Raw genomic sequence first — 27,940 nt, forward strand, 5'->3', positions numbered from 1 at the left:
TAACAATAGTTGCAGCTCCAGCAATTCTAGGTTCCAGAAAGCTTTCTAAACCAGCTTGTTTGCTTTGAAGGGGGACCATAATGTCTCCCTTCCTTGTTTTGCAGAGTAGGAACAATGTCGCCCTTTGATGAATCTCCCAGTCATGTTGTAGATTTTCTTTCTTTCTCATGAAAATGGCCTGCTTTACACTACAATCAGTCATCCACCCATTTACACACTGACAGTGTGCTGGGCAACTGCCCTGGGGCAGACTGACAGAAGTGTGGCTGCTGGCAAACATTCAACGCCACCGAGCCCTCTGACCACCATCAGTAGGCACAAGGCAGGTGAAGTGTCTTGCCCAAGGACACAACGACTGAAACAGGGGTTCGAACCGGCAACCCACTGGTTACAGGACGAACCCCTACCACTGCTGCCACCGTGCGATGCTTGTTCACTGTATTGAATTATGTAAAAAATAATCGTGAAGTTTGATGTTTCTTCAAGTTCTCCATCTCTAAAATAGTTTTTCGTGATAAGGAGCTCGAGAAGCCAGGGTACATGAAGCATCAAAAGGCCACCTACAGGTTAACCTCAGTAAAATATAATATCATTAAAAATGTATTCATTTAAAGTAGTTCCATTCAAAATAGGTAACTCCTATATTATACAGAGTTAGTACACATGCATGAAGTGCTCTAGAAGTGGCCTGGCAAGATGGGAGCACTGATTTCGGACTTCAAAAGACACAACAGATCAGCAGATAATATGACATCCCTAAATCATAACTAACTGAACTGTTGAAACTGGACTTCAAGCAACATGGATTCTGTGCCATACCAGTCATCTTTCAGACACTGGGACTTTAATTTCCAAATGAAATCCACAATTTACTTTCATCTGCAAACAGGGCTGGACCAATAAGCAACAGTCCATTCCTTTTTCTCCTTAGCCAAGGTAAGACGTTTCTGATATTGTCTATAGTTCATGAGGGACTTAACACAAGAAATGCAGGAGTTGTAGCCCATGTTTTGGATACGTCTGTGTGCATCGGCTCTTGAAGCTCTGACTTCAGCTACAGTCCACAACTTGTGAATCTCCCCTAAACTGTTGAATGGGCTTTGCTTCACAATCCTCACAAGGCTACAGTTATTCCCGTTTCCTTTCATTTAACTTTCCATCAATTTGGTTGAACAGAGCACTCTGTGAACAGACAGCATCTTTAGCACTGTCAAGTCACCCACATAATTGCATAACTTTTCTGTATCAAAACTCTTCATTTTTGGTCTGTTTCTAAACTTCTGAGACATTGAATGTTTAATTTTTATTAGCCCTAAGCAATAATCATCAAAATGAACAATAAGAAGTGCTCAAAATAGATCAATCTGTACAATTAATCCTTATCATAAACGAGTTTCACTTTCTGAATTGAATTTTACTAAGATAAATGAGTTGTTCGATGGTAATACGTTTATTGAGATGCACCAGGTATGTTAGATTAAAACAACAAACCAACACATATCTGGTATTAGGGCACCCAGCAGGTGGCTCGTCTACTGCAAGAGTACTAGTGCATGAGTCTAATAGCACATATTGACCAGTAGATGGCAGCATTGCACTATGGCAATAATTGAAAGCCTGTTTGTATGAATGTGTTGCTAGAGTGCTGCTTGGGGAATTCATGCGTGCAAGACATGAATGAACGTAGACTTTATTCAGAGATTTGTTTTGGGTGTTGCCTTGATTTTATTGTTGCAGAAATAATGAGGCTAAGGTGTCACAAACGTTATATCCTGTTTCATTCTCTACAAGTTTAAAGCATAGAGCTTGACTGACTGCACACCTAAAACCAAACTGCATATTATTTTCTGCTCTGGTGTTTTAGTGATATATCCTCTATGGTATTGTTGTTTTTCTGTTTTTTTGTTTTTTTTTTGTTAATAAGCATAAATCTGATGTCAGAAAATGTATCTGGCTATGTTACAATTATAGTGCATTTAATGATACTGTTATCACCCTTTTTGTCCTCCCATATCTTGGTCTTTTTCATCAATGTCTGATAACAACTTAAGGAAAAATGTGTTTTACAGTAAAAAAGTTGAATTTTATTTATTTATTTTTTACTTATAGACCATTTTAAAAAGGTTAAGTGATATAAAAAAAACGACAACAAACAAAAACCCCCACACATATACAAACATATCTTTTTTTTACATTCTCCCTTATTCTAATTATTTCTGTCCCACTTTTCTCTCTCCGCCTTCCTCTCACTCTGAAAATGTAGGCCTTGCAGCTCTCTTTGAGACATTTTTGGAATTGGCCAAAACCACATTAGCTGCAATTCCCAAAAGGAAAACACTTTGAGGAAAGCCATGACCTGAATCCCTACTGTACATGTGGACTGTAGTCTTTCGATATGTGAAGGATTTGCTGCCTCTCAATCCTGTTCCTGTGTAGGTCCACAAGTAAATCTGTACCCAGAGAATTGCATTCTCTTGAGAATTACAGGGACAGAGCTTAATATTTATGACATTACATTTCACACTCTAATTGGTTTTTACAAGTCCAGCCATCATCTAATCTGTCAGAATGAGAAATGTCACACCAATGATCCACTATATTTTCAGCACAGTCCCTCTTGGCTGTTACAATTTTGTGACAAATAAACATCTATTTCTACAATAAAAGTTATATTCCATTTATGTGCTGTGCTTTGTTAAATTGATTTTCCCAGCAGGGTGAGTCTGAAGTTCTTGTTTTCTTCTGTATTTGTTAAAAACAATGATATAAGCCAATCAGAAACCAGCTCAAGGAATTAAATAAGGGCTCTTTGTGACCATGGCAACAGCTTTACCTCAGAGACAGACAGAAGGTGAGAGATGGAAATGGAAGAGGAGATAATACATTATTGGCTGCAGTCAGTGAGTTACTGCAAACTTCACCTGTAAAGTAAACATCAGTGACTTGAGTGCACATCGGCCCCTTTCTGTGTGGAAGCTAACAGAGGACTTAACTTATCAGAGAAAGCTAGGAGAAGAAAGGTGGACAAGGAAATGGGAGACATTGATAGTCTTGCACCTAAAGCTGTGCGTACATAAATAGAAAGAAAAACAGACAGAGGAATTAACTCAGTTAAACTGAGATTTAAAATATGCATGGCATTTCAACATACAGTGCCTTATAGAAGTATTCACATCCTTTACTCGTTTGTACATATTACCACATTACAACCACAGACTTCAATGCATTTTAATGGGATTAAATGTGATAGATCATCAGAAGGCAGTGCATGAGGAAAATGGAAAATTATACCTTGTTTAAAAATATAAATAAATGAAAAACTGGAAAATGTGGTGTTCATATGTGTTCAGTCTGCCAAGTCAATACTTTACGGAGCCGAAATTATACCACAGCTGAAGGTCTTTTGATGTCACTACCAGCTTTGCACAGAAACTAAATTTGTTGCCTATTTTTCTTTGGAAAATAGCCCAAGCTCAGTCAGGCTGTAAGTTGTCCTGCTGGAAGGTAAAGCTTTGACCAATTCTGCTGCAGCATCCAACCGGTTTTTTTTGTTGTTTTTTTTTCCAGAATCTGTCTATATTTGTTTCTATCAATTTCCCATTAACCTTAACAAGCTTGCTTGTCCTTATTAAAAAAAAGGTATCCACACAGCATAATGCTGCCACCACTTTGTTTCACAGTGAGAGTGGTGTGTTCAGGGTGATGAGCAATGTTAGTTTTCTGTCTCATGTACTGTAGTGTTCTGCATAGGAGACAAAAATATTAATTTTGGTCTTATCTGACTATGGCACCTTCTTCCACATGTTTACTGTGTCCCCTACAAGATTTGTTGCAACCTGCAGATAAACAAAAAAAGCTCAAATTGTGCGACAACATGGAGTATTGGATGTGGCATTAATGATTATGCATTGAGGTGTTTGTTCCAAGTGTGTATGTGCACATTTAGACATGTTACTGCACTACTGTGGCAAACTGCAACAAACTGTTTAGGGCTTTTTTTTTTTTTACATGAACTGATCTTTATGATGCAGTTTGTTCGCTAATGTTCGTAAACCAACTTCATACTCATTTACACAGCTCGTTGTACTAGATTTTCCTCAGGGGTGTCAGAGTAAAATGAAACCTGAACACCCCATGTTTTCAATTAATTTGTAATGAGTTTTGAAAACTAAGCATAACTATTCTTTCACTTCACTACTCTGCACTACTTTATGCTGGTATATCACACAAAATTCCAAGAAAATACATTGAAGTCTTTGATTGTAACTTGACAAAATGTGAGAAATTGAAAGGGTTGTACCTTTGTAAGGCATGGGTCATGCTATGGGGTTATTACAGTTTTGTAATCAAAGTTGATCTACAATAACCTATTTGGAATGGTAGGGCAGCAGGCTTGAACGCATCAGAAATGTTTTTGGATTTTTCTCAAAATAAAAAAAGCCTGCTGTTGTAAATGTCCAGGTCCTGAAAGCGTAACTAACTTTTTTCACTTTTTAATTTGGTCAAATCTTAACTAAAAAGCAGTTAGTTGTTATAAAAAATGCTAAACGTTTTTCTCATACTAATTAAAATTTGAATTTAGACATAGGTTAATCTCATTATTAGTTTTTTCATTTAATTTAAATCAATTTAATGTAACTTATTTAAAGGGAGACTTAAAAAACAAATAAACTTATCGTCGATCGATTTTACTTTGCCCACTTTTAAAGCTCCTACATTTTGTATGATTTAACATTTCTTTCAGGCTCTGAAGGCCACCTTTGTGGGTGCGGCCTTTTTTGGAGCGTACAAATATAGTTCTGCCTTTAATTCCACCCCTTCTTTCATGGCTATACACAATTGGCTGTTGTACTATAATTCTTAATTTTCATTGGTTCTATGCTCTGTCAATCTGAGAAGCTCAGCCCCCTCACGCTTTCTGAAACCAGCGGTTCATCCGTGCGTGACGAGCTGTAGATTACCTCGTCAGGGGCGAGTAGACCTGCTCTCTGTTAATCTAGCAGGGTTTTTCCCACGTTATTAGCCGTCTATCTTTTAAATTAACGTACCTTTAAAGGTTTGTTTTTTCATTCGGTGCTTCGGGTAGCTTTTAATAACAGAAGTGTGTTGCTACGGTGTGAACGGCGAGCTCACAGCAGGCTTTGTGTCACCTGGCCATAGCAGCTGACTCGTGTCTTGCAGAGATCTGAGTTGCCAAAGGGAGACTAGCGGTTGCTGGTTAGCAAGTCAGCCACTTAGCTCGCCAGCTAGCTTTACTGCCACACTAAGTCCCACCCTCACCGAGTGCGTGAACGTCGGGCTACATCAGCGAAGATAAGTAGAATATTTTTGCTCGCCCTGAACTTAGCCAGCATCCTTGTACACCTGGCTGGCAGGAGACATTAGCCCCCTCCAAAGGTTAGCGTAGTTAGGTGGCGCTAACGGAAATTTGCCGTTTGTACGTTCGGAGAGGGGGTTTTCTATGAAGGGATACTAATAAAGAGACTTGCTGAAAAGAAGAGGCGAAATAAAGAGAGAGAACAAGGAGGACACCGAGGAGGTGACTGGCTTGTTTAGCCGGGGAGACACAATTGTGAACGTGAGTAACTCATACATAGCTGTTGTCGTGAAAGTGGCTTGTTAAACGGCTTTCTTGACCTGTCCAACACAACTTGCAACGCTTGCATGGCAATGTTTAACCTGCCTGCTGCTGTTCTGGTGGCTTAGCACTCACAGCCTGTGCGCCATACAAATGTAAGCTGGGGGGGGGACCCTCTAGCTAGCATGACAGCTTAGCACTAATGAACTGAAAGCGGAAAAAGTACTTCAGTCTCAGCCTCATTACACCTTGTGCAGCCATTGTTTTTAGCCAAGGCTTACCAGCAAACTGGGTTGAGTTGGTTCTGTAGCTGTAAATCAGCTATTTGCCAGTAGGATTAGCTTAGCTAGATATGCTAGCTGCTTGCAGCCGACCATCCAGCCAAGTTGACAGCTCAGTTTCTGACCGGGCTTGTGTTTGTAAAAACCCGGCCTGTTTTACTGAATTTGTGTCCAGCCCTTGGTAAACTCGTTATCTGTCGGCTGCAGCTATGAGAACTTCGTGTTCTTCAGCTGAGCTTTAGATAAACTCGCTACTCAGAAGTGACAGTGTCACACAAGGTTGTTAAACTCTGTTGCAGTGCGATGCTTTCTCCTTTTGGCTGTCAAACCTCTATATTCTCTTTAAATCAGCTCAGCGTGTGTGCATCATTTTTGCCATTCCAAGCTGTCATCACCTTGTGAGCGTTCACAGGGATGCATTGTGTTGAAATAACACAAGTCACATCTGTTTAAATCAACAATCAGGCTGTTATAGACCACACCACGTGCCAGTGCTCAACACATGAAAATTATTTTGTAACCTGTAGGGATGTCACTATTTTCCTCCATTAGTATAAATGACTGTTTTTATCTTGGAAAAAGAAAGTACCTTTATTTTAGTTTTTTTTTTCTTTTCCAACAACCATCTTTGTCATTCATTGTTCTGGTTTTCTGAACAGTATTAGAAAAACATCCAACTCCTATATGATTGAATATTATGATACTGATAGCAGTTGCATTGAACCCATAATTTCTTTATTCGTCTCTTTTCCACCAGAGCAATGATCTAAACACTTTGTGCAAGTTTTGGCTTTCAAGTCACTAAATATAGATCAACTCTGGGCAGACCAGCAGTAAATAGGGTTGTTCACCGCTTGAATTTGAACGATTCCGAATCCTCGTTTTGATTCTGGTTTCTAGCGATCCTCGATTCTGATTCTTTTTAGAGGCACAGTCAAAAAAAGTTTATATGGTTTAAATGAGGTAGTTAGTTTGGATGAAATAGAGTGCCACAGTAAGGTTACAGAACATATTGTGAAATGTTTACCAATATATGCTGTATCCCTTCTGTACCCTGACTCTGACCGCTGTGAGTGTTAGAGCCGGAAGAAGAGGCAGCGGGTCAAAGACTGGCTACTCTGTTACTTCTACACCCTGAATCTGTGTTGGTCGTGCACCTTCCTTTCAGGATATAATCTTATTGCAAGTGTTTCACTTAACCAACTGGTAATTTATTTTATTAAAGTTAGGCCACACTTTCGAACACCGCCGCATGTCCATTGTTGTGTGCACACTTCTGTGGATTCTTCTTCATTGGTGTTCAGCGGCTTCTTCTTTTGGTCTCAGACTGAGTATCGTAACTATGAATCAAAATCTAAATATTTGAACGATTCTGCGGGAATTGAAATCTACCGGAGCTTTCCAGCAGTCCTCAGCTCAGTCCATCCCCTCTTCCACTCCTTCAGAGTGAGTTTTCTCCACAGCGAGGATACAGTCATTGTGGAGCGGGCTCTGCTCTTGCTTGATTAAGTTGACATGCTTGTGTTCTTGGAAAAGCATTGCACAAGGAACGAAGATAAACAGTAAATGTAGTTCAAATCAAAGAAGTTTGCTTCATTTTCATTTATAAATTGCGATACTTCAGTTTGTAAAATAGTGTACCTTTTATTTATTTTTACTCCATCCTCTTTTGCTCATTTGTTTTAAACTTATTAGCCCTCCATGGACCCCTATCACATAATTTTTCCAGACAGTAAATGACAGAAATAGGAATACATGGAGCTGGGTTTTAATTTGTGCATTGTTAGGAAAAACACTGTATAGTTAAGGGTTTTAATGTTGAAGAAATCTGTGAAACAACTGAGATGTTTAAATACAAACAACTGGATGTTGTTTTGATATATTCGTTTAAGTTTATATATTGAGAAGTAAATATGTTAAATTGAGACATTTTGAGATTTTATTAATAAACAAATTAATAGTTGTTACCACATAAACGCACACAAAAGTACAGAAAATTGGTACCGTTGAGTGCAGATACCGATTCATAGGTACTGTGCATCGGTACTGTATCGGTTCAAATGTGAAAGGTAGCCATCCCTATTGAAGATGGCAGCTTCTGGGGCTTTTCCAGGTCTTGTAGTCTTTTGAAAAAATTGCGGTAGACTCCCTTTTAGCTGATTAGGGAGATTGATGCAGCCAACCGCTGCCAGCTTCAGTAATGTTCAGTAAAGAAAAAGATAAACTTAGCAGTGGTCTTCTTTTCAAGTGATTAATTTCTGCTAGTGCATCATTGTAATCCAAAAGGCTAAAATCAGCAATTTAAAATGTCACTAGCTGCTAGCTTACCATCACTCTGAGCATTTAGGCCCTGTCCCAATACCCACAATACACCCTACACCCCTCTATGAAGTGTTTACTTTGTACAAGTGCATGTAGGGTTTGAAGTACGTAGATTACAAGCGTGCAAAATTGGAGAATTGGGACAGTAGGGGTTACGTCATCGACTTGCACCTCTGCACCGTAACTGCAACATCAAAAAGGGTGGGAACCAGCGCTGTTTTCACAGTCTTGCTGCTAAAAAAACTATTTAAAACTGCAACAAGCAATTGTTTTGAGGAGAATAAAGTGCAGGAAGCGAAGGAGGCTTATACACCAGACTCTTGCTGCGCCAGTGTTTGTTTGAAAGGTAACTTCAGTGTTATGACCTAATGACTGCCCAGACTCACTCTGAACCCTGTGGTTTCTTACAATGTTGAGCCTGGAAAACCAGTAAAAAAATATTTGTCGGCTTGCTGTCTAACGTTTACGCAGTTCTTATTATTCTGATTTGATGGCTGATTACGTTGATGGTTGTGATTAGTTTCTGCTCAGAACGTCATCTGCAGCAGGGAGTTATGGGCGGGCTTCACCAAAGTGTGGATTGAGGGTACAAAGGGGGCGGGGCTAAGGACCACTCTGGAGAATTGGGTCACACTACGCACTCGAACCCATCAACGGGAACCCGCAATTCAGGGACACAAGGGTGGAAGTGCGAGCATTGGGACAGGGCCATATTCACCTTTCTACGAACTCACTGCGGTATGACCTCGGTCTTCTATAAATATTTAAACTGTTACTAATGATAACTTCACAGAATCTCCCTCTGAACTATCCTTTTAAGACAGGTTTAAGTAGTAAAATATTAGGGTTGTCAAAAATAATTGATATTTCGATATAATCAAAGAAATAAATTATTCGAAGAAGCTAATTTGTTTCAAAATTGTTGTAAACTGACCCTAAACAGTGAGCTGCTGCTGGAAGTTTTGAACTCTCATAAATGGCGAGTACACCCTCAAAAAAAATTATATGCAACCAACACAAAAGCCTTGTTCAGAGGTACTTTACCTATGAGGCAGACAGCAAAAAAACAAAAAGCCGAAAGATGCTACCTGCTAGCTGAGCTAATGCTACGAGACGGATATTTGAGAGCAACTTAAAAGGGTCAGTAAAGCTCCTGTATCTACAACAACAAAAGCTAACGCTCTCTGTTTAAATGTTAGCTAAAAGCACACGGACATCTTAATGGCGTGTTCTGTCATACTGAGCTCCCCCTGTTGAGATGTGCTTCGGCTCCGTTGTCCTGCGTTACGAATTAATGCAGGAAAACGTTAATCAGCTGACTGCTCAGTCGGCTACTAAATAATGAAGCAATAGTGCGCCCCCTCCATGACTCCTCCATTTAGTTGTAAAGCTGTTGGGGCTAATGTGGCTAATAAAACAGGATATTAGGAGCTAGACTAAAGCTGATAAATGGAGCAGAAAAAAGTAGAAACCCATAGCAACCTACCCTGCTGCTGTAGTTGTTCGCTAAAGAAAATATTATGCAAAATTACCTTAAGACAGAATTTGTACAGGGCTGCTGCTGAATGCATGTGCATGAACCATATCCTTGTTTACACTGTAAAAAAGATGTTCTGTATGTGCCAGATACATGTTTGTTTATGAACACAATTTATTTTAGAATGATCCTTTATTTGTCCCACGGCAGTAAACTTTATTTGTATCACCAGCAAGTTGACAGGCAGTTGACAGTGGCACATTAAAGTTAAGCAATTATTATAAAATAATTTGCACGTCTGAATGAAAGGTAAACACTTCCATAAAGGATATTAACACTTATACTGTTATATATTTAGCTAAACGGGGAAGTGACTCTTAAATTATATATTGCTCTAAATGAGGGCTGGATTGTCCCCTAGTTATTGGTTTTGCTCTAATAAAGGAAGTTAAAATATTGTCATATTGTAATTAATCATATTTTTTTTTCTTTTAACTAGCAAGAACCCCGTGTCTTCTAAAGATGTTGCCGCAGTATTGAAATTGGTATCGAGTTTGAAATGTTTGCCACTTTTTGCCAATGTTAACCCTTTAAAAAAAAGCTTGTCAAGTTTTATTCCTTTTTAAAGGAATGGTTCAAGAACCATTATTTAATTATGTTTAGGTTCTAGTAAAAAGATCAAACTTTTCCAAATAACAGAATAAATACTATCTTCAAAAGAGTTTTCTCAATGTAAAAATGCAGGAGGGAAAAAAGGCCTAATGAGAAAAAATGGCTGAATTATTTTCAGTCTGTTGTGGAATTTCTATGTATAAATTAAATCAAAACATAGAAAACCTGCTGAAATTGGGTTTTTATTGCTTTTATCTTGAGAAAACATTTTTAATTTGGCCATTTATATGACTAATTATATCAGAACTGCTTCATCTAAATAATCTAATATTTGTTATTTCACTTGAATTTATGATATTAACATATTGGGTTATGTTTTTCTTGAAACGTTTAAGAACTTATTTAATTTATGTCCAGAGATTGATGTCAGGAAAATTTATGGCAACCCTTGTTTGAAGTATAAAATCTAACAAATACTAATTTTCTGTCTTTTTTTTTCTCTTGTCTTAGATATCTAAAAGCTACCAACAAGCGAAACACAGCCATGAGTATTGAGATACCGGTGGGTTTGACAGAACTGCTGCAGGGCTACACCGTGGAGGTGCTGAGACAAAGGCCGTCAGACCTGGTGGATTTCGCTGTACAGTACTTCACCCGTTTGCGGGACTCCAGAAGTCAGGATGGGTCCGGCATGGGGGGTAAACCGGGGAAAGGAGTGATGTTTGATGGGGAGCCAATGCAAACGGAGTCCAACGGCGAGGATGATGAAGATGATGATGATTCTGACTTTGAACGTAAGTTGATGCTCTACGATTTCCACTTAGACGGGCTTGTCGGAGTAAAGCAGCAATTAAGAGCCTGTTTTTGCTAATACTTTCAAGAAGGAGATAAATAAAATATGGCCTGAAGCATGTCTGAATCTCTTCCTCATTTTGAGAGATGGATTACTCTAGTATAGGGCTGAATCAATTAATCGGATTAATTGATTCTTGAAATATTTGTCAACTAATTTAGTAATCAAACAATTGTTAGCTAAAGTATACAGACTCTAAAACATGCCATTTGCTGAAATTACAACCCACTCAGAGCTTGAATTAGTCCAAAAGTGTACATAAAATATGTATATTTTGATTTAATTGTAACAATTGTCGACAGTTTAATCAATTAGCAAAATAATTGTTAGTTGCAGCCGTGCTCTAGTATGTGATGCCCATCATATTGTTTTACAAAGTATTTTCTGGGACTGAAGCTCTTGTTTGGCAGATATCTAATGAAGAATTTATTCTTCTTTGTGGTTTTCAGAATTGCAAATTCTATTTATGTTTGAAGGTTCAAGGTCGTTAGATGTGTATTTTCAAAGACATTGTGAAAGGGGATAAGTTGGCTACGTTACCTTGAGTGTTTACTCAAGGTAACATTCTGTTGTAAATTCTTGTGGTTTTATGAGTGCTGTAAACAGCAAGTTCCCCGAAACTAAACAATTCTTCTGAAGTACTGAAATGGCCCCAGATGAAGTCTGCATTTGCATTCAAGTCACAAAATGTATGCCAGGGTCTCTTTGACAAGGGTGGAGTAGTCCATTAGAGGACAGGTTTCAGACCTTTACTCCAACTTCATTCTTAAGACTGTTAACTGAATGCTTCTTTACATTGATGCACATCCATTGTAGGCCTCCTCCTCCTTGCATGTTTTTATAAAAGGAAGAACTGCACATCCTGTGGCCCTCAAGTTGCGAGTGTGTACATCTAAAGGCTACATTAATGGGACCCTGAAGTTCCCACACTGCACATTGCCTCGTCTCTGGCGCATCACTCCCCTGTGTTTGAGAGACTGGCAGAGGATGTAAGCCATTCCTCAGCTCAGCTCTCTTCACAGCAGTATGGCCTAGATCTAATCACTTTTTAATGTTGTGAATGGGAAATTCCAGATTATGTTGGTGCTTGAATCTATTTAGGAGACCTTTAAGGTTCTGTTGTATGCAATGAAAAAAACTGAAGCAATTTATGTGTGTGTGTGTGTGAATGCTTGATGTGGTCCAGATGGTGCAAGTCTGATTGTGGCTGCAGAGTTTCTCTTTTGTCAAAGTCAGTTTCTCTTTTGTGAATTTTAGATTCTGTGGCTGTTTGGAAAATAAGATTTATCAGCCAAGTCTGTTAACACACAAAATGAATTTGGCTCTGGCTGTAGATGTCTCTCTAACTGCTCAAATTTTGATTTACAGTTCTCAATACTGTACCAGGCTATAAACAATAGATGTTAAAGCACCACAAGCAGGGCAATAAATGTAAGATGGGAGGGCAGGATCTAGTGTTTGTAGATGTTTGACAGAGGTTGGACTGTCAGATGTTGGTTTCTATGGTCTGGATTCTGTAACACCCATTTTGCTGCCTTTGGTTATAAAGTTTAGTTTAAGCTTTTTATAATTTAACTATCATCTCTCATGCAAATGTTATTTCAGGTAAAAGCAGTGTTGGCAAATACTGCAGACTGGTACAAGATGTGTTCTGTGTTTATTCTCACACAGTTTGGCTGCTGTCTTAACAGCTGTAACCTTAACTCGGAGACGTGTGTGTATTCACGCTTGCACATGTTCTGCTTCTACTTGTTTTTTGAGTTAGGTGAATATGTGTTTGTGAAAGCAAACCGCTGTGTTCCGACTTTTTCACACCAGTTCAAATTTCAGCCTGATGACTGCATGAAGCTGTTCTACCTGTACATCCTGATTAGGAATCTCTACAGGACTTGCTCGCCTCATCCAAAGGGGAAATATAGGGATAGATTAGACTCAGTTGTGCTGCAGGAAGAGGCTTTTGTCTAAATGCTTGAGGTTACGCTCATGACTTCCACAGCATGAGGTTATCCAACCAGGCCTGTGTGCACTGCCCCCAGAGGATACTCACTTGTGATGGGAACAACACAAGCCTGTTTATTGGAAGAAATCATGTGTGTTTTAAAATTCCACTGGTTTAGCCAAAAGGTGTGAAGATTTTAGGTCTTCTGGGGTTAGGGTCTTTTACGTTACTTATTTGCATTAAGTAACGTCATTAGCCACAGAATTTCCTCAGCTGATAATATATTAGTGTTATTTTCATTTAGTGTGTGGGAAATATTCATAAACTACAAATTATAGCTCTTTATGAAACCATAAAGTTGTTCTATTTGTTTTCCTTTGTTCTGCAACTATATATGTGCTGGTTACTGGTATCCCAGTGACCTTTTGGTTTCTGAGCCCATTTTGACCAGTTTTGATTATTTGAAACCCTATTTGTTTCAGGACAGCTTAATCTTTATGGTTTATTAATTGCTTTTCGTTTATTGATAAATTGGGCCCCGAAGCACAAAGAAATAATAAAATCAGAATTGAAAAAGTTATAATTATGACATTTAAAACTCTCTCTGGTTAGCTTGTTTGGTTGGTTTAGTTTGGTTCGAGCTGTGATTAAGAACCTGCTTAAAACAATTTTGCCAAGTTTAGTAGGTTGAACGCATTAAGTTTATGATGAGAAAGAATCCGATTTATTTTTTTTGCATTTTGCCACTAAATTTCTTCTTTCTAGGTTGCTTACAGTTCACCGTTGTGCTTGTAACCTTTAAATTGCACTGCAGGAAATCTGTGTGTGTTTATGTGTGTGTGTGTTTGAGTGTGAGCAATTGCTGGTAAGTAAAGTTTATTTATAAAGCACCTCTCACAGAGAGTCAAAAATTGCTGTACAACATAAATAAAATTTAAGTTATACATTGCATAAAAACAAAAATAAAGCACAATAAATTCATGACATAAAAGCCTGGTAGAACAACAAAGTCAGCAAAGCGAAACTCTTCCACAATTTGGAGGCCAGAGACTGAAAGTTTTTAGTTTTTAGTCTTAAACAAGAAAGGGCCAGGATCTGATCATTTAGAGCCCTCTAGGTGAGAACAACTACTTCAAACTGAATTTTGAAATCCACTGGGAGTTGGTGTTGAGAGTATAGGTCCTTCTCAAAATATTAGCATATTGTGATAAAGTTCATTATTTTCCATAATGTCATGATGAAAATTTAACATTCATATATTTTAGATTCATTGCACACTAACTGAAATATTTCAGGTCTTTTATTGTCTTAATACAGATGATTTTGGCATACAGCTCATGAAAACCCAAAATTCCTATCTCACAAAATTAGCATATCATTAAAAGGGTCTCTAAACGAGCTATGAACCTAATCATCTGAATCAACGAGTTAACTCTAAACACCTGCAAAAGATTCCTGAGGCCTTTAAAACTCCCAGCCTGGTTCATCACTCAAAACCCCAATCATGGGTAAGACTGCCGACCCGACTGCTGTCCAGAAGGCCACTATTGACACCCTCAAGCAAGAGGGTAAGACACAGAAAGAAATTTCTGAACGAATAGGCTGTTCCCAGAGTGCTGTATCAAGGCACCTCAGTGGGAAGTCTGTGGGAAGGAAAAAGTGTGGCAGAAAATGCTGCACAACAAGAAGAGGTGACCGGACCCTGAGGAAGATTGTGGAGAAGGGCCGATTCCAGACCTTGGGGGACCTGCGGAAGCAGTGGACTGAGTCTGGAGTAGAAACATCCAGAGCCACCGTGCACAGGCGTGTGCAGGAAATGGGCTACAGGTGCCGCATTCCCCAGGTCAAGCCACTTTTGAACCAGAAACAGCGGCAGAAGCGCCTGACCTGGGCTACAGAGAAGCAGCAATGGACTGTTGCTCAGTGGTCCAATGTACTTTTTTCGGATGAAAGCAAATTCTGCATGTCATTCGGAAGTCAAGGTGTCAGAGTCTGGAGGAAGACTGGGGAGAAGGAAATGCCAAAATGCCAGAAGTCCAGTGTCAAGTACCCACAGTCAGTGATGGTCTGGGGTGCCGTGTCAGCTGCTGGTGTTGGTCCACTGTGTTTTATCAAGGGCAGGGTCAATGCAGCTAGCTATCAGGAGATTTTGGAGCACTTCATGCTTCCATCTGCTGAAAAGCTTTATGGAGATGAAGATTTCATTTTTCAGCAAGACCTGGCACCTGCTCACAGTGCCAAAACCACTGGTAAATGGTTTACTGACCATGGTATCACTGTGCTCAATTGGCCTGCCAACTCTCCTGACCTGAACCCCATAGATAATCTGTGGGATATTGTGAAGAGAACGTTGAGAGACTCAAGACCCAACACTCTGGATGAGCTAAAGGCCGCTATCGAAGCATCCTGGGCCTCCATAAGACCTCAGCAGTGCCACAGGCTGATTGCCTCCATGCCACGCCGCATTGAAGCAGTCATTTCTGCCAAAGGATTCCCGACCAAGTATTGAGTGCATAACTGTACATGATTATTTGAAGGTTGACGTTTTTTGTATTAAAAACACTTTTCTTTTATTGGTCGGATGAAATATGCTAATTTTGTGAGATAGGAATTTTGGGTTTTCATGAGCTGTATGCCAAAATCATCCGTATTAAGACAATAAAAGACCTGAAATATTTCAGTTAGTGTGCAATGAATCTAAAATATATGAATGTTAAATTTTTATCATGACATTATGGAAAATAATGAACTTTATCACAATATGCTAATATTTTGAGAAGGACCTGTATAGGAGTGGGGTGATACGAGTCTGTTTACTAGATTTAATAGGAAGTGTGGCTGCTGTGTTCTGAATAGCCTGCAAGCGTAAAATTGATGGTCTGTCCAGACCGGTAAAAAGAGCGCAATGACACAAATGGATGAATAATGCTCTCTAGATCTGCTCAGGAGACCATGTCTTGTATTTTAGAAATGTTTTTTAAATGGAAGAAACAGGAACGACAAATAGATATGATGTGTTTGTTAAGGCCTAATGAGCAGTTGAATGTAATTCCTAGATTTCTAGGAGCCATTATCAAGGTCTCTTTCTTACTGGTCTCTAAAACTAGAAAATCGCTGCAGAGCCAGTCACTGATCCGAGATGAACATTAGACGAGGGTGGAGAGCCGACCCAGCTTGTGCGGTTTACAAGATCCACACATTTGGATCTAATTTGCATATATGTGATGGGGAGATATCAGAAAAAGATCGAATAATGTCAGCTAATGGAAGAATGTAAAAAGAAATAATAATGAAACCCAGAAGTGACCATTGTGGAACCCCACAAGTTAGAAGAGAAGGGTCCGAGAAGAACCTGTTTGTCTTAAAGCAGAACGTCCTATCAGATAGATGAGAAGAAAACCAGTCCAATGCAGAGCCAAAAAAAAACCTGCCAGAACCTTTAGCCTAATTAACAAAATTGTGTGGTCAACAGTATCAAATAGGACTAAAGTTACAAATTGGAGCCAGCATCAAGATTAGATTTCTCTAGGACAAGAGTCACTTCAGCCATTTTGAAAAAAGATGGAACCTTGCCTCAGGGAGTTGTTAATTATTGACCAAACTGAAGGAATGATGCAGGCTGGACACTAAGCAAATAAAGAAGGGTGGTGTGGGGTGGGGGTAATACTTCAAATGAATAAGTAGATGTTTCATTGTTCAAGTTAAAGGGGTCAGGTCATTTAATGTACTTGGAACAAAAGAAGTAAATGGTTCAAAAACACTGAGGCTCAAAACATGATCTCAGATCCATCCCCTTTATCAAAACTAAGATACCTATTACAGTCATTATCTGAGGCTAACAAAGCATGCTGCGTTGGAGCACATACAATGTTCTTAATAGTATTAAATATAACTTTGGAATTAATTTTATTCTGATTCATTAAATTTCTAGAGTATGGTGACCAAGCATCATTAACCGCCTTATTATAAGAATCCAGAAGTTCTATAAAATATTTACGGTGGACAACCTGACCCGGACTCTTCCACAGCCGGTCTTCTTTCCGACGAGTTTCCACGTTCACGTGTTTGTTTGACCATGGTGAATAAAGGAAAAGAAAACAAAAAAAACGGGACCACAACGGGCTTTGTAAGGAGCGACACTATTAGCAACAGCAAGGCAGTGTTTATTAAAAAGAGTTTACGATAAGCTCCACATCAGATTTAGTTCTAAAAGTAAAAATAGAAGAAAACTGTGCAGCTACAGAATTAGAAAACCTGCGAAAAAGTTTTTAAGTTGCAAGAAACTTTAAAAGAGATCCCCCTGTGGTCACTAAAAATATCTTTCTGTCCACGTTATTAAGAGTGAGTCCGTAAGTAAAGACCAGGTCCAAGTGTGGCCTGCAGTTTGAGTAGGATTGGAGACATGCTGAGAGAAGTGAAGACCCCATAATGGTGGTCCCTAGCAGAACGATCAACATGACTGTTAAAATCCACAGTAATGATGGTCCTATTGAGTTTAACTGTTGAAGGGTTCATCCAACTAATCAGCACCTTCAGAGATGTGATACTGATTTTATGTGAGAACCACAGAGAAACAAAGGTACATTTATTTGGGCAGTTATCTAATTTGGAAGAATATGTCTGAATTTGATTCTATTTTTGGAAAATGTGTTCAGACTGTGACACAAATCAAATGAGGTGTTTTGACTGTGATGCTGAATTTCTCTGTGATCAAACTGTTTAGTAAGTTGTCAGAAATCCAAAGTCTCCCAATGATGAACCAGATTTTACTGAATTAATCTTGCATGTATATATTTTTACATTTGTTTTTTTTTTTTCATTTTGCCAGAGAATTTGCTGAAAAATCTGCAGTCTTGTTACCTCATTGTATGTGTACATAATTATTTCCCAGCAATTTCTATTTATGATTTACCTTAGCTGCAGGGTAATTTTGTCTTTGCATGTTCTCTATCATTTCAGTCTTGATGTTTGTTTAGTTTCTCTTCCTAATAAAGCTTCTTTTAAACATCGCTGGCTGGCTAATATTAGCTTGCGGCTTGTAATATATTTTAATGCGGTTCCAGTTCGTTGACTGTGAATGAAGCTCAGAAAAACTTCCCTCTCCCGCTTCATAATGGTAGGGCTTTGCTTTGAGCAAGCACACTAATCAGCTTTGCTTTCCTCTTTGGCAACCCTTTCTCCAGACATACAGAGGAGCTGCAGCCAATAGAGTCATAGTTTCACTGCTCTTTACTCTGTGTCGTTGTAAAACATGACGAACACACAGACTTTTGGTTAAAACCCAGATTTGTTTAGGCTGTGATTTCAAAAAATAAACAAATTACAGGCGTGTGGCAGGACGGCCAACAGTATGGCCTGGATGCTAGGTTTAATCAGCCATTAGGTTTCAGCTTTAATGCTGTCAGTTGGTTGGACATTCACTGCTCCTGGTGCCCACATCTGACGCAGGTTTTAGTGATTGAGACGCTAAACGTCACAGAGTGACTTGGACATCTTGATCACAAAAATAAGAAAGAAGACTAAGAAATATGTTTTATTTGCAACCGATTTCATTATTGCATGATTTGTAGCAGTTTAAAGTTTTCTTTAGACCACACCCCTCCATCTCTGTGGTAATACAGGTACTTCTCAAAATATTAGCATATTGTGATAAAGTTCATTATTTTCCATAATGTCATGATTAAAATTTAACATTCATATATTTTAGATTCATTGCACACTAACTGAAATATTTCAGGTCTTTTATTGTCTTAATACGGATGATTTTGGCATACAGCTCATGAAAACCCAAAATTCCTATCTCACAAAATTAGCATATCATTAAAAGGGTCTCTAAACGAGCTATGAACGTAATCATCTGAATCAACGAGTTAAATCTAAACACCTGCAAAAGATTCCTGAGGCCTTTAAAACTCCCAGCCTGGTTCATCACTCAAAACCCCAATCATGGGTAAGACTGCCGACCTGACTGCTGTCCAGAAGGCCACTATTGACACCCTCAAGCAAGAGGGTAAGACACAGAAAGACATTTCTGAACGAATAGGCTGTTCCCAGAGTGCTGTATCAAGGCACCTCAGTGGGAAGTCTGTGGGAAGGAAAACGTGTGTCAGAAAACGCTGCACAACGAGAAGAGGTGACCGGACCCTGAGGAAGATTGTGGAGAAGGGCCGATTCCAGACCTTGGGGGACCTGCGGAAGCAGTGGACTGAGTCTGGAGTAGAAACATCCAGAGCCACCGTGCACAGGCGTGTGCAGGAAATGGGCTACAGGTGCCGCATTCCCCAGGTCAAGCCACTTTTGAACCAGAAACAGCGGCAGAAGCGCCTGACCTGGGCTACAGAGAAGCAGCACTGGACTGTTGCTCAGTGGTCCAAAGTACTTTTTTCGGATGAAAGCAAATTCTGCATGTCATTCGGAAATCAAGGTGCCAGAGTCTGGAGGAAGACTGGGGAGAAGGAAATGCCAAAATGCCAGAAGTCCAGTGTCAAGTACCCACAGTCAGTGATGGTCTGGGGTGCCGTGTCAGCTGCTGGTGTTGGTCCACTGTGTTTTATCAAGGGCAGGGTCAATGCAGCTAGCTATCAGGAGATTTTGGAGCACTTCATGCTTCCATCTGCTGAAAAGCTTTATGGAGATGAAGATTTCGTTTTTCAGCACGACCTGGCACCTGCTCACAGTGCCAAAACCACTGGTAAATGGTTTACTGACCATGGTATCACTGTGCTCAATTGGCCTGCCAACTCTCCTGACCTGAACCCCATAGAGAATCTGTGGGATATTGTGAAGAGAACGTTGAGAGACTCAAGACCCAACACTCTGGATGAGCTAAAGGCCGCTATCGAAGCATCCTGGGCCTCCATAAGACCTCAGCAGTGCCACAGGCTGATTGCCTCCATGCCACGCCGCATTGAAGCAGTCATTTCTGCAAAAGGATTCCCGACCAAGTATTGAGTGCATAACTGTACATGATTATTTGAAGGTTGACGTTTTTTGTATTAAAAACACTTTTCTTTTATTGGTCGGATGAAATATGCTAATTTTGTGAGATAGGAATTTTGGGTTTTCATGAGCTGTATGCCAAAATCATCCGTATTAAGACAATAAAAGACCTGACATATTTCAGTTAGTGTGAAATGAATCTAAAATATATGAATGTTAAATTTTTATCATGACATTATGGAAAATAATAAACTTTATCACAATATGCTAATTTTTTGAGAAGGACCTGTATATATGCAGACAGTTTTTTTTTTTTTTTTTTTTCACATCTGCAGGCGCATGTTTGGCTGGACTCATAACGCCTTATTAAACAAAGGGAATTTAAGAATAACTGAAATTGGCTCACAACAGAGTGTTTATAAATATCTTGTTACCTAAAGTCGTCTTACTTAAGAAAACCGGAGTGCATGCACCATGTTTCCATCTTCCTAATATGTTAAAACCTTTTCTTTGAGCTCGTCTGTGCAGTATCAGTTCAGCAGTGCATGCACATCAGAACAAACCGAATGAATGGCCACCTTTGTGACTGAAAGGACTGTGGCTGTTTATAATAAGATGGATGGAGGACAGTGAGTCCCAGGGATGATATCAGAAATGAATCAAATGTTTTTTTATTAGAAAGACAGCTGGAATGAAGCTTTGGCTTTGTGAAAAATGTCAATGAGGATGCGGAGAGGCTCCCAGTCTATTAGAAAAGCTTCTGCATTGTTTGCAGAGCATGAGGAAGCAGTGTAGACGGGTCCATTACCTGGATATGAAAACATTTGTGTAAAAGGGCAGTTTTATTTCAGATTATTGGAAAATGTTAACCAACATAATAAAGAGGGTTTAGATTTGGTTCAGTCAATCCATATAATTTGCTTAAAAGAAATTATTTCTGAAAAGTGTCAGTCAGTATTTTCAAGTTGTTACTCAGGTACGTTGTTTTGTGTATAAACACTGGTATTTGGAAAGCAGAGGGCTCATAATATCCCTACAAGCCAGCCAAGTGTTTCCTTTTCACCACAACTGCCCGCTTCCATCAGTATATGCAAAACTTGCCAGATGGTTGGTGTTTATTTTTGACAGCAGACCTTCTCTTACTGGTAAACACTTCAGCAAATAGGCAGATGAGTGTGGATCCGTGAATTCAACCAAGACTTGATATTGAACATAAGCATTTTTGTTTTGAATATGGTTAATCAAGGCTGTGGTTTTATTTACTTGAATTTAGGATTGCATGCATTGTATTAAATGTAATTAGATTCACGTTCTTACCTAGGGCTTAGTGTGAAAGATCTGCATTTATAACTTGTTCATCTACACAACAGACCGAACCAGCCCAAAGCAGTGCAGAAATCCATTACCTGGAGATAATGGTAAAATTGTGACAGATGGATTTATCCTATAAAATAAAATGTTGAATAGAGCAAAACTGTTGCATTATTGACAGGTATGCTTTTTCTTTCAATCATCCTTGCAGGTTTTGATTAATGTTATTTGAGGAAATGCATTTTTAAACCAGGGCACCTACATATTCATAGTTTTAGTCTTGATTCTTTTATTTTCTATGAGCCAAGTTAAGCTACAAAACTGAGTTTGATTAAGAGATCATTTCCTGGATGTTAACATTCCCTTTAGGTGCAGATAACCTGTTATACAGCCCATTCAGTTTACCTGTGTAAAACCTGAAAAGTACATTAAAGCGAGTAAACCCGTTTTCATGCATATATTTTGATCAGTAGCATGTGGGAAGATGACTTAAGATGACAATGTCCAACTATAGCTGACATGCTGATTTCTGCACAATCAACCAAAACCAAAGTTCATTCCTATGCTTAAAGAAACCGCCACAGTTATCTTCAGATTTCTAAACTGTGCACCATTTGAGCCCTTCATTGACGTCATGCATCGTCTAGCACTTTGACCTTAACTGATAGGTTTTTTTTTTTTTTTTTACATTTGTGTCCTTTGACTCTTCAGGCTTCTTTGTTTGTCTCATACACCTCCCTCTGAATCATCATGAATGTCATAAAATTACCTTTGATGTGGTTGAAAAACCTTTGCAGATTTTTTTTTCTTGTTGTAATATCTGCTACATTTCTAGCACTGTTCTATTTTGTTGATTCAGCTTTTATACATTTTTTTAAAATAGTTGTTTGAGATCGATTTACAAACTTAAAGACCACTGTGGTGATCTTGCATGTTGTAGGCATTGTCTTCTATGGACTGTGCACACACAATAAAAACGGATTGAAAACTTTGAGGGAGCCCTTTTGCGCTGAAAAGCACCATTGCTGTATGTACAGTTGGACCATTTACATGTGTTTGTATGCATGTGCCTGGTTTCACTGCAATGCTTTGCAACAAATGACCTGATTAGCATGCAGTAATCTGTGGGCAAATCTTATGCTGGCTAGTTTAGAGACCACTACTACTGGCAGACTGATGGCACTAAGTGGGAAATACTTGGACAGATTAAACTAATCATATTTTCTTTCCCTTTTGAAAAACAGTAAAATCTCTCAAATGTTTTGTACTAATAAAATCAAAGCTTTAGATAAATTGAATTTAGTATTGTGTAGACTGAAGCAAATCAGTTTTTCTATACACAGTGTGATACAAAACCCTAGCTTTTTTCAGTATTTCAGTTCTTCAAGCCAACTAGGAAGTTGTTTAAAAGTAACTTAAAGCTAGAAGTCATAGCTTGTTGAAATAAGTCTGTCTTTTTAAAGCCAAGTTTTGCTTTAAAAAGTCTTATTTTCTGTGGATGTTGACAAAAAAAATTTTTTTTAATGTTTAAATTGCTTTAAAAATCTTTATGATGCTTCACCAACTTTGTACGCTAACAGACTTCTAACCACTTCTAGTAGCAGTTTGGAGAAGCGCTAATCTACATCCTTCGGTTTTTGGTCAGTCTGACTGCCTTATTGGCAAAATGCCTCCAAACAATGTTTTTGCCTTTTTAATCTAAAGGGGGTTAAAAAGACTCTTTTACAGACATACTTGCCATGCTGTAAGACATTGTGTGTCAACTTGGGAAGATGAAAACTGCTCAGTTTATTTATTTTTAAACAAATAAGTATCTGTAATGTCTTTTTGTCTTTTGTTTTTTTTTTAACAATGTCTAAATAAAGTACGAAGGCTGAGATAATTCTAAGTAACTAAAATAACATTTCCACTAAGACTAAATCAACCATGAGAAAAATGAATAAATAGAATAAAAATGAATAAATCAGATACAGAGGCATGTGAGATTGTGGTACGTGGTGGCATACTTGTATTTAGTGATAGACATAATTTGAACTTTGCTACTTCCTCATCTTGTTCTCAAACATCTTTGGTGGCGTTACAGAAAAATGAGGAAATGGTAGATGACCTGCGTTTAGGGAGTGAGTTTACACTATCCATTACTCTAGTTTGGAGTGGGCATGCTTCCTCTTTTTCCAACAAGCCATCCCTCTGAACGGTAAACAGTAAAACTTGCTTTGTTTTTACTACATTCAAATGGCCAGACCTGTGCACGATTCTGGTCTTCTTAGTAGGCATTACGTCAGTGTTGGACCAACAAGACAAAGGTCGGCCTACTTCTTGTGACAACAGTTTGGTTTTATACCAATCACAGAGACAGTCAAAGAGTTGCAAAAAAAAAATCAAACCGATCGATTACCAATCAAATTCAGGTTCACCTCCACTCCAGCTCCCCAACCTGCCCCCTGTCCGTTCCGCCTGTGCCTACACTACAGCGGCGATTGTGGCTAGAGCACCCCCCCCCCCCCTGAGATGCCAGGAGTAGCCCCCACAGGACCATAAAATTGGTGATTTAAAAGCTATTTAAAAATTGATTGTAATATATTTTGGTAAAAGATTGTATGGCTGTGACTTCATGTCACTGAAGTCCAAACTACAAAAACACAAATGCTGCTCTTAAATAAAAACAAAACAAAGAAAAACATTCTTTATCAAACTGTTATGCAATTTTAGTGCTAAAGCGCATACCAACTGCATTGGTTCAAATTTTTGAAATAAATTATTTTATAGGCGCTCATTGAACCAACAGTGGGCAAAACATGCAATCTAATGCTAAAAATGGAGGGAAAATTCTGTCTATCCAGAAATAAAATTAAGGCTTCAGAAATGTCAACCAGTTTTATTTAAAGAAAATGTAAGTTGTGGGATTAGGTACAGCTTTGACCACTCTTTGAACTATGATGCACAAATACAAGATTACTCAAACACTGGAATACTCCTTTCGGTTTAGCACCAACAGAAAGCTATAAAGCAAACAAATCAAGAGTTGCGTCCACTCTTATTTCAAAATGAGTCTCAAACATGGATACAGGGATTTAAGGACTGCCATTTACAAACTTTATATATTAATTTACAAATGAAATAATGAATGTCACGATATTACACTGGGAATAAACAAAACAACATATTCGTTCAGTCTTGATTGTTACTATAAAGGAAAACATTATTTCTGTACCACACTTTACTCAAAGACACTCTGTACACCTCAGACTTCCAGTACAAGACAGACTCCTGTCATCTGCAGAAATACTCGGATGATTCTGCAGTCGAGGGGTGGATCAGAGATGGACAAGAAGCTGAGTACAGGAAGGTGGTGGACCGCTTTGTGGCATGGTGTGGAAACAATCATCTCATCTTGAACGTGACTAAAACAAAGGAGATGATTGTAGATTTTAAGAGAAACAGGAATAAGTCAAAAACAATTTCTATCATGGGAGAAGAAGTGGAGGTGGTGGAGGAGTATAAATACCTCGGTGTTCACCTGGACAACAGACTAGAGTGGAGATGCAACTATGAAGCCATCTACAAGAAGGGACAGAGCAGACTGTACTTCTTGAGGAAGCTTACGTCCTTTGGTGTTTGCAGCAAGATGCTGTATATCTTCTATAAGTCTGTTGTGGAAAGTGTGATCTCTTCTGCCAACATCTGCTGGGGAAGCAGCATCAGAGCCAGGGACTTAAAAAAGCTCAACAAGCTGATAAAGAAGGCTGGTTCTGTTCTGGGGACTCCTCTAGAACCTCTGGAGATCATTGTGGAAAGACGGATTCTTCATAAAATGAAAAACATTATGGAAAACCCTGAGCATCCTCTTCATGAGACTGTCCTACAGCAACAGAGTGTCTTCAGTCAGAGGCTTCTTCAGATGTGCTGTAAGACGGAGCGCTACAGGAGATCCTTCCTGCCCACAGCCATCAGCATCTACAATCAGAATCAGAATCAGAAAAGCTTTATTGCCAAGTACGTTTTTGGACATACAAGGAATTTGTTTTGGCGTAGTCGGTGCAATACAGTACAAATTAAACAGTACAAACATATCTACAATATAATATAAATATAAGTGCACAGTTTTAAGTGAGTGAGAGTAAATATAGAGCAGTATAAGATGCAAGAGCAATACAACAGTGCAGGTGATCATTGTGCAAGTAAAGCAGTGCAAGTAAAGCAGGAGTCCAAGCTGAGCGTTAATGTAACGCATAGAGTTACAAGTTACAGGTGTCCTGTCAGCAAAAAAAGGGGGGGTGTGGGGGAAAGGGAGAGTGTCAGTGTGGTTTCCGGGCTTTGTTAACCAGGCTGGTGGCAGATGGGAAAAAACTGTTCTTGTGGCGTGAGGTTTTGGTCCGGATGGACCGCAGCCTCCTGCCAGAGGGGAGAGTCTCAAAGAGTCTGTGACCGGGGTGGGAGGGATCAGCCAGAATCTTCCCTGCCCGCTTCAGGGTCCTGGAGGTGTACAGTTCCTGGAGCGACAGTAGACTGCAGCCAATCACCTTCTCAGCAGACTGAATGACACGCTGCAGCCTGCCCTTATCCTTGGCTGTAGCAGCGGCGTACCAGATGGTGATGGAGGAGGTGAGGATGGACTCAATGATGGCTGTGTAGAAGTGCACCATCATAGTCTTTGGCAGGTTGAATTTCTTCAGCTGCCGCAGGAAGAACATCCTCTGCTGGGCTTTCTTGATGAGGGAGCTGATGTTTGGCTCCCACTTGAGATCCTGGGAGATGATGGTTCCCAGGAAGCGGAAAGATTCCACAGTGTCAATTGTGGAGTCACAGAGGGTGATGGGGGCAGGTGGGGCTGGGTTCTGCCTGAAGTTCACAACCATCTCCACTGTCTTTAGAGCGTTGAGCTCAAGGCTGTTCTGGCTGCACCAGTCCAACAGATGGTCCACCTCCCATCTGTATGCGGACTCGTCACCATCAGAGATGAGTCCGATCAGGGTGGTGTCGTCCGCAAACTTCAGAAGCTTGACAGACTGGTGACTGGAGGTGCAGCTGTTGGTGTACAGGGAGAAGAGCAGAGGAGAAAGAACACAGCCTTGGGGGGAACCGGTGCTGATGGTCAGGGAGTCAGAGACGTGCTTCCCCAGCCTCACGCGCTGCTTCCTGTCAGACAGGAAGTCAGTGATCCACCTGCAGGTGGAGTCGGGCACACTCAGCTGGGAGAGCTTCTCCTGTAGCAGAACTGGGACGATGGTGTTGAAGGCAGAGCTGAAATCCACAAACAGGATCCTGGCATAGGTTCCTGTGGAGTCCAGGTGCCGGAGGATGAAGTGAAGGGCTAGGTTGACTGCATCATCTACAGACCTGTTGGCTCTGTAGGCAAACTGCAGGGGGTCAAGGAGGGAGTCGGTGATGTCTTTTAGGTGTGAGAGCACAAGGCGCTCAAAGGACTTCATCACCACAGAGGTCAGGGCGACGGGTCTGAAGTCATTAAGCCCTGTGGTCCTTGGCTTCTTGGGAACAGGGACGATGGTGGAGGACTTGAAGCAGGCTGGCACATGACATGTCTCCAGTGAGGTGTTAAAAATGTCTGTGAAGACTGGAGACAGCTGATCAGCGCAGTGCTTCAGGCTGGCTGGTGAGACAGAATCCGGACCAGCAGCTTTCCGGGGGTTCTGTCTCCTGAAGAGTTTGTTGACGTCCCTCTCCTGGATGGAAAGAGCCGTCCTCGGCGTGGGTAGGGGGCTGGTGGGGGGGAACTTCAGGGTGGGGGTTGGAGGTGCCAAGGCCCCTCTTGAGGTTGGGGAGGTGGGGGTGGTGGATTGTGGCTGCAGCTGTTGGGGGGCGTCGTGGGAGATGGTTGCAGGACTGTCCCTTTGTCTTTCAAAGCGGCAGTAGAACTCGTTCAGGTCGTTGGCGAGGCGTTGGTCGTTGATGGAGTGGGGGGCTTTCGGCTTGTAGTTGGTGATTTGCTTGAGCCCTTTCCAGACAGACGCAGAGTCGTTGGCTGAGAACTGGTTTTGGAGCTTCTCAGAGTACAGTCGTTTGGCCTCTTTCACTGCCTTGCCAAACTTGTACTTGGCCTCTCTGTATATGTCTTTGTCCCCACTCCTGAAGGCCTCTTCCTTATCCAGTCTTAACCTTCTGAGTTTAGCTGTGAACCAGGGTTTGTCATTGTTGTAACTCACCCTGGTGCATGATGGTACACAGCTGTCCTCACAGAAGCTGATGTAGGAAGTCACAGCCTCTGTGTACTCGTCCAGACTGTTGGTAGTAGTCCTGAACACATCCCAGTCTGTACAGCCTAAACACGCCTGGAGATTCTCCACAGCCTCACTGCTCCACTTCCTTGTCGTCCTCACAACAGGTTTGCAGAGCTTAAGTTTCTGCCTGTATGCAGGAATCAGGTGGACCATGATGTGGTCGGATTGGCCCAGTGCAGCACGTGGGACGGCGTGATAAGCGTCTCTGATGGTGGTGTAACAGTGATCCAGAATGTTGTCCTCTCTGGTCGGACATTTTATAAACTGTCTATATTTGGGGAGTTCGTGGGTCAGATTACCTTTGTTAAAGTCACCAGCGACGATTACTAAGGAGTCCGGGTTGGTCCGCTCCACACTCAGTATCTGGTCGGCGAGCATGCGCTGTGCGA

General features: G+C 40.2%; 1 protein-coding gene across 2 annotated transcripts in view; it reads left to right on the plus strand.

The window, feature by feature from the left end:
* Positions 1-4,915: 4,915 nt before the first annotated feature.
* Positions 4,916-27,940, plus strand: part of prkar2aa (protein kinase, cAMP-dependent, regulatory, type II, alpha A) — a 66,690-nt gene continuing 43,665 nt past the window's right edge. Inside the window, exons 1-2 of one of the 2 annotated variants that reach the window (XM_047371081.1) lie at positions 4,916-5,578; positions 10,781-11,064. In XM_047371081.1, coding sequence (XP_047227037.1) covers positions 10,815-11,064 — 250 coding nt within the window. In that variant the 5' untranslated portion in view covers positions 4,916-5,578; positions 10,781-10,814. Of the gene's footprint in view, positions 5,579-8,788; positions 8,920-10,780; positions 11,065-27,940 lie in introns of those variants that run through there. The other variant, XM_047371090.1, reaches the window with a different exon arrangement.

Source organism: Girardinichthys multiradiatus, chromosome 1 (assembly GCF_021462225.1).
Source record: "Girardinichthys multiradiatus isolate DD_20200921_A chromosome 1, DD_fGirMul_XY1, whole genome shotgun sequence".
NCBI lineage: Eukaryota > Metazoa > Chordata > Actinopteri > Cyprinodontiformes > Goodeidae > Girardinichthys > Girardinichthys multiradiatus.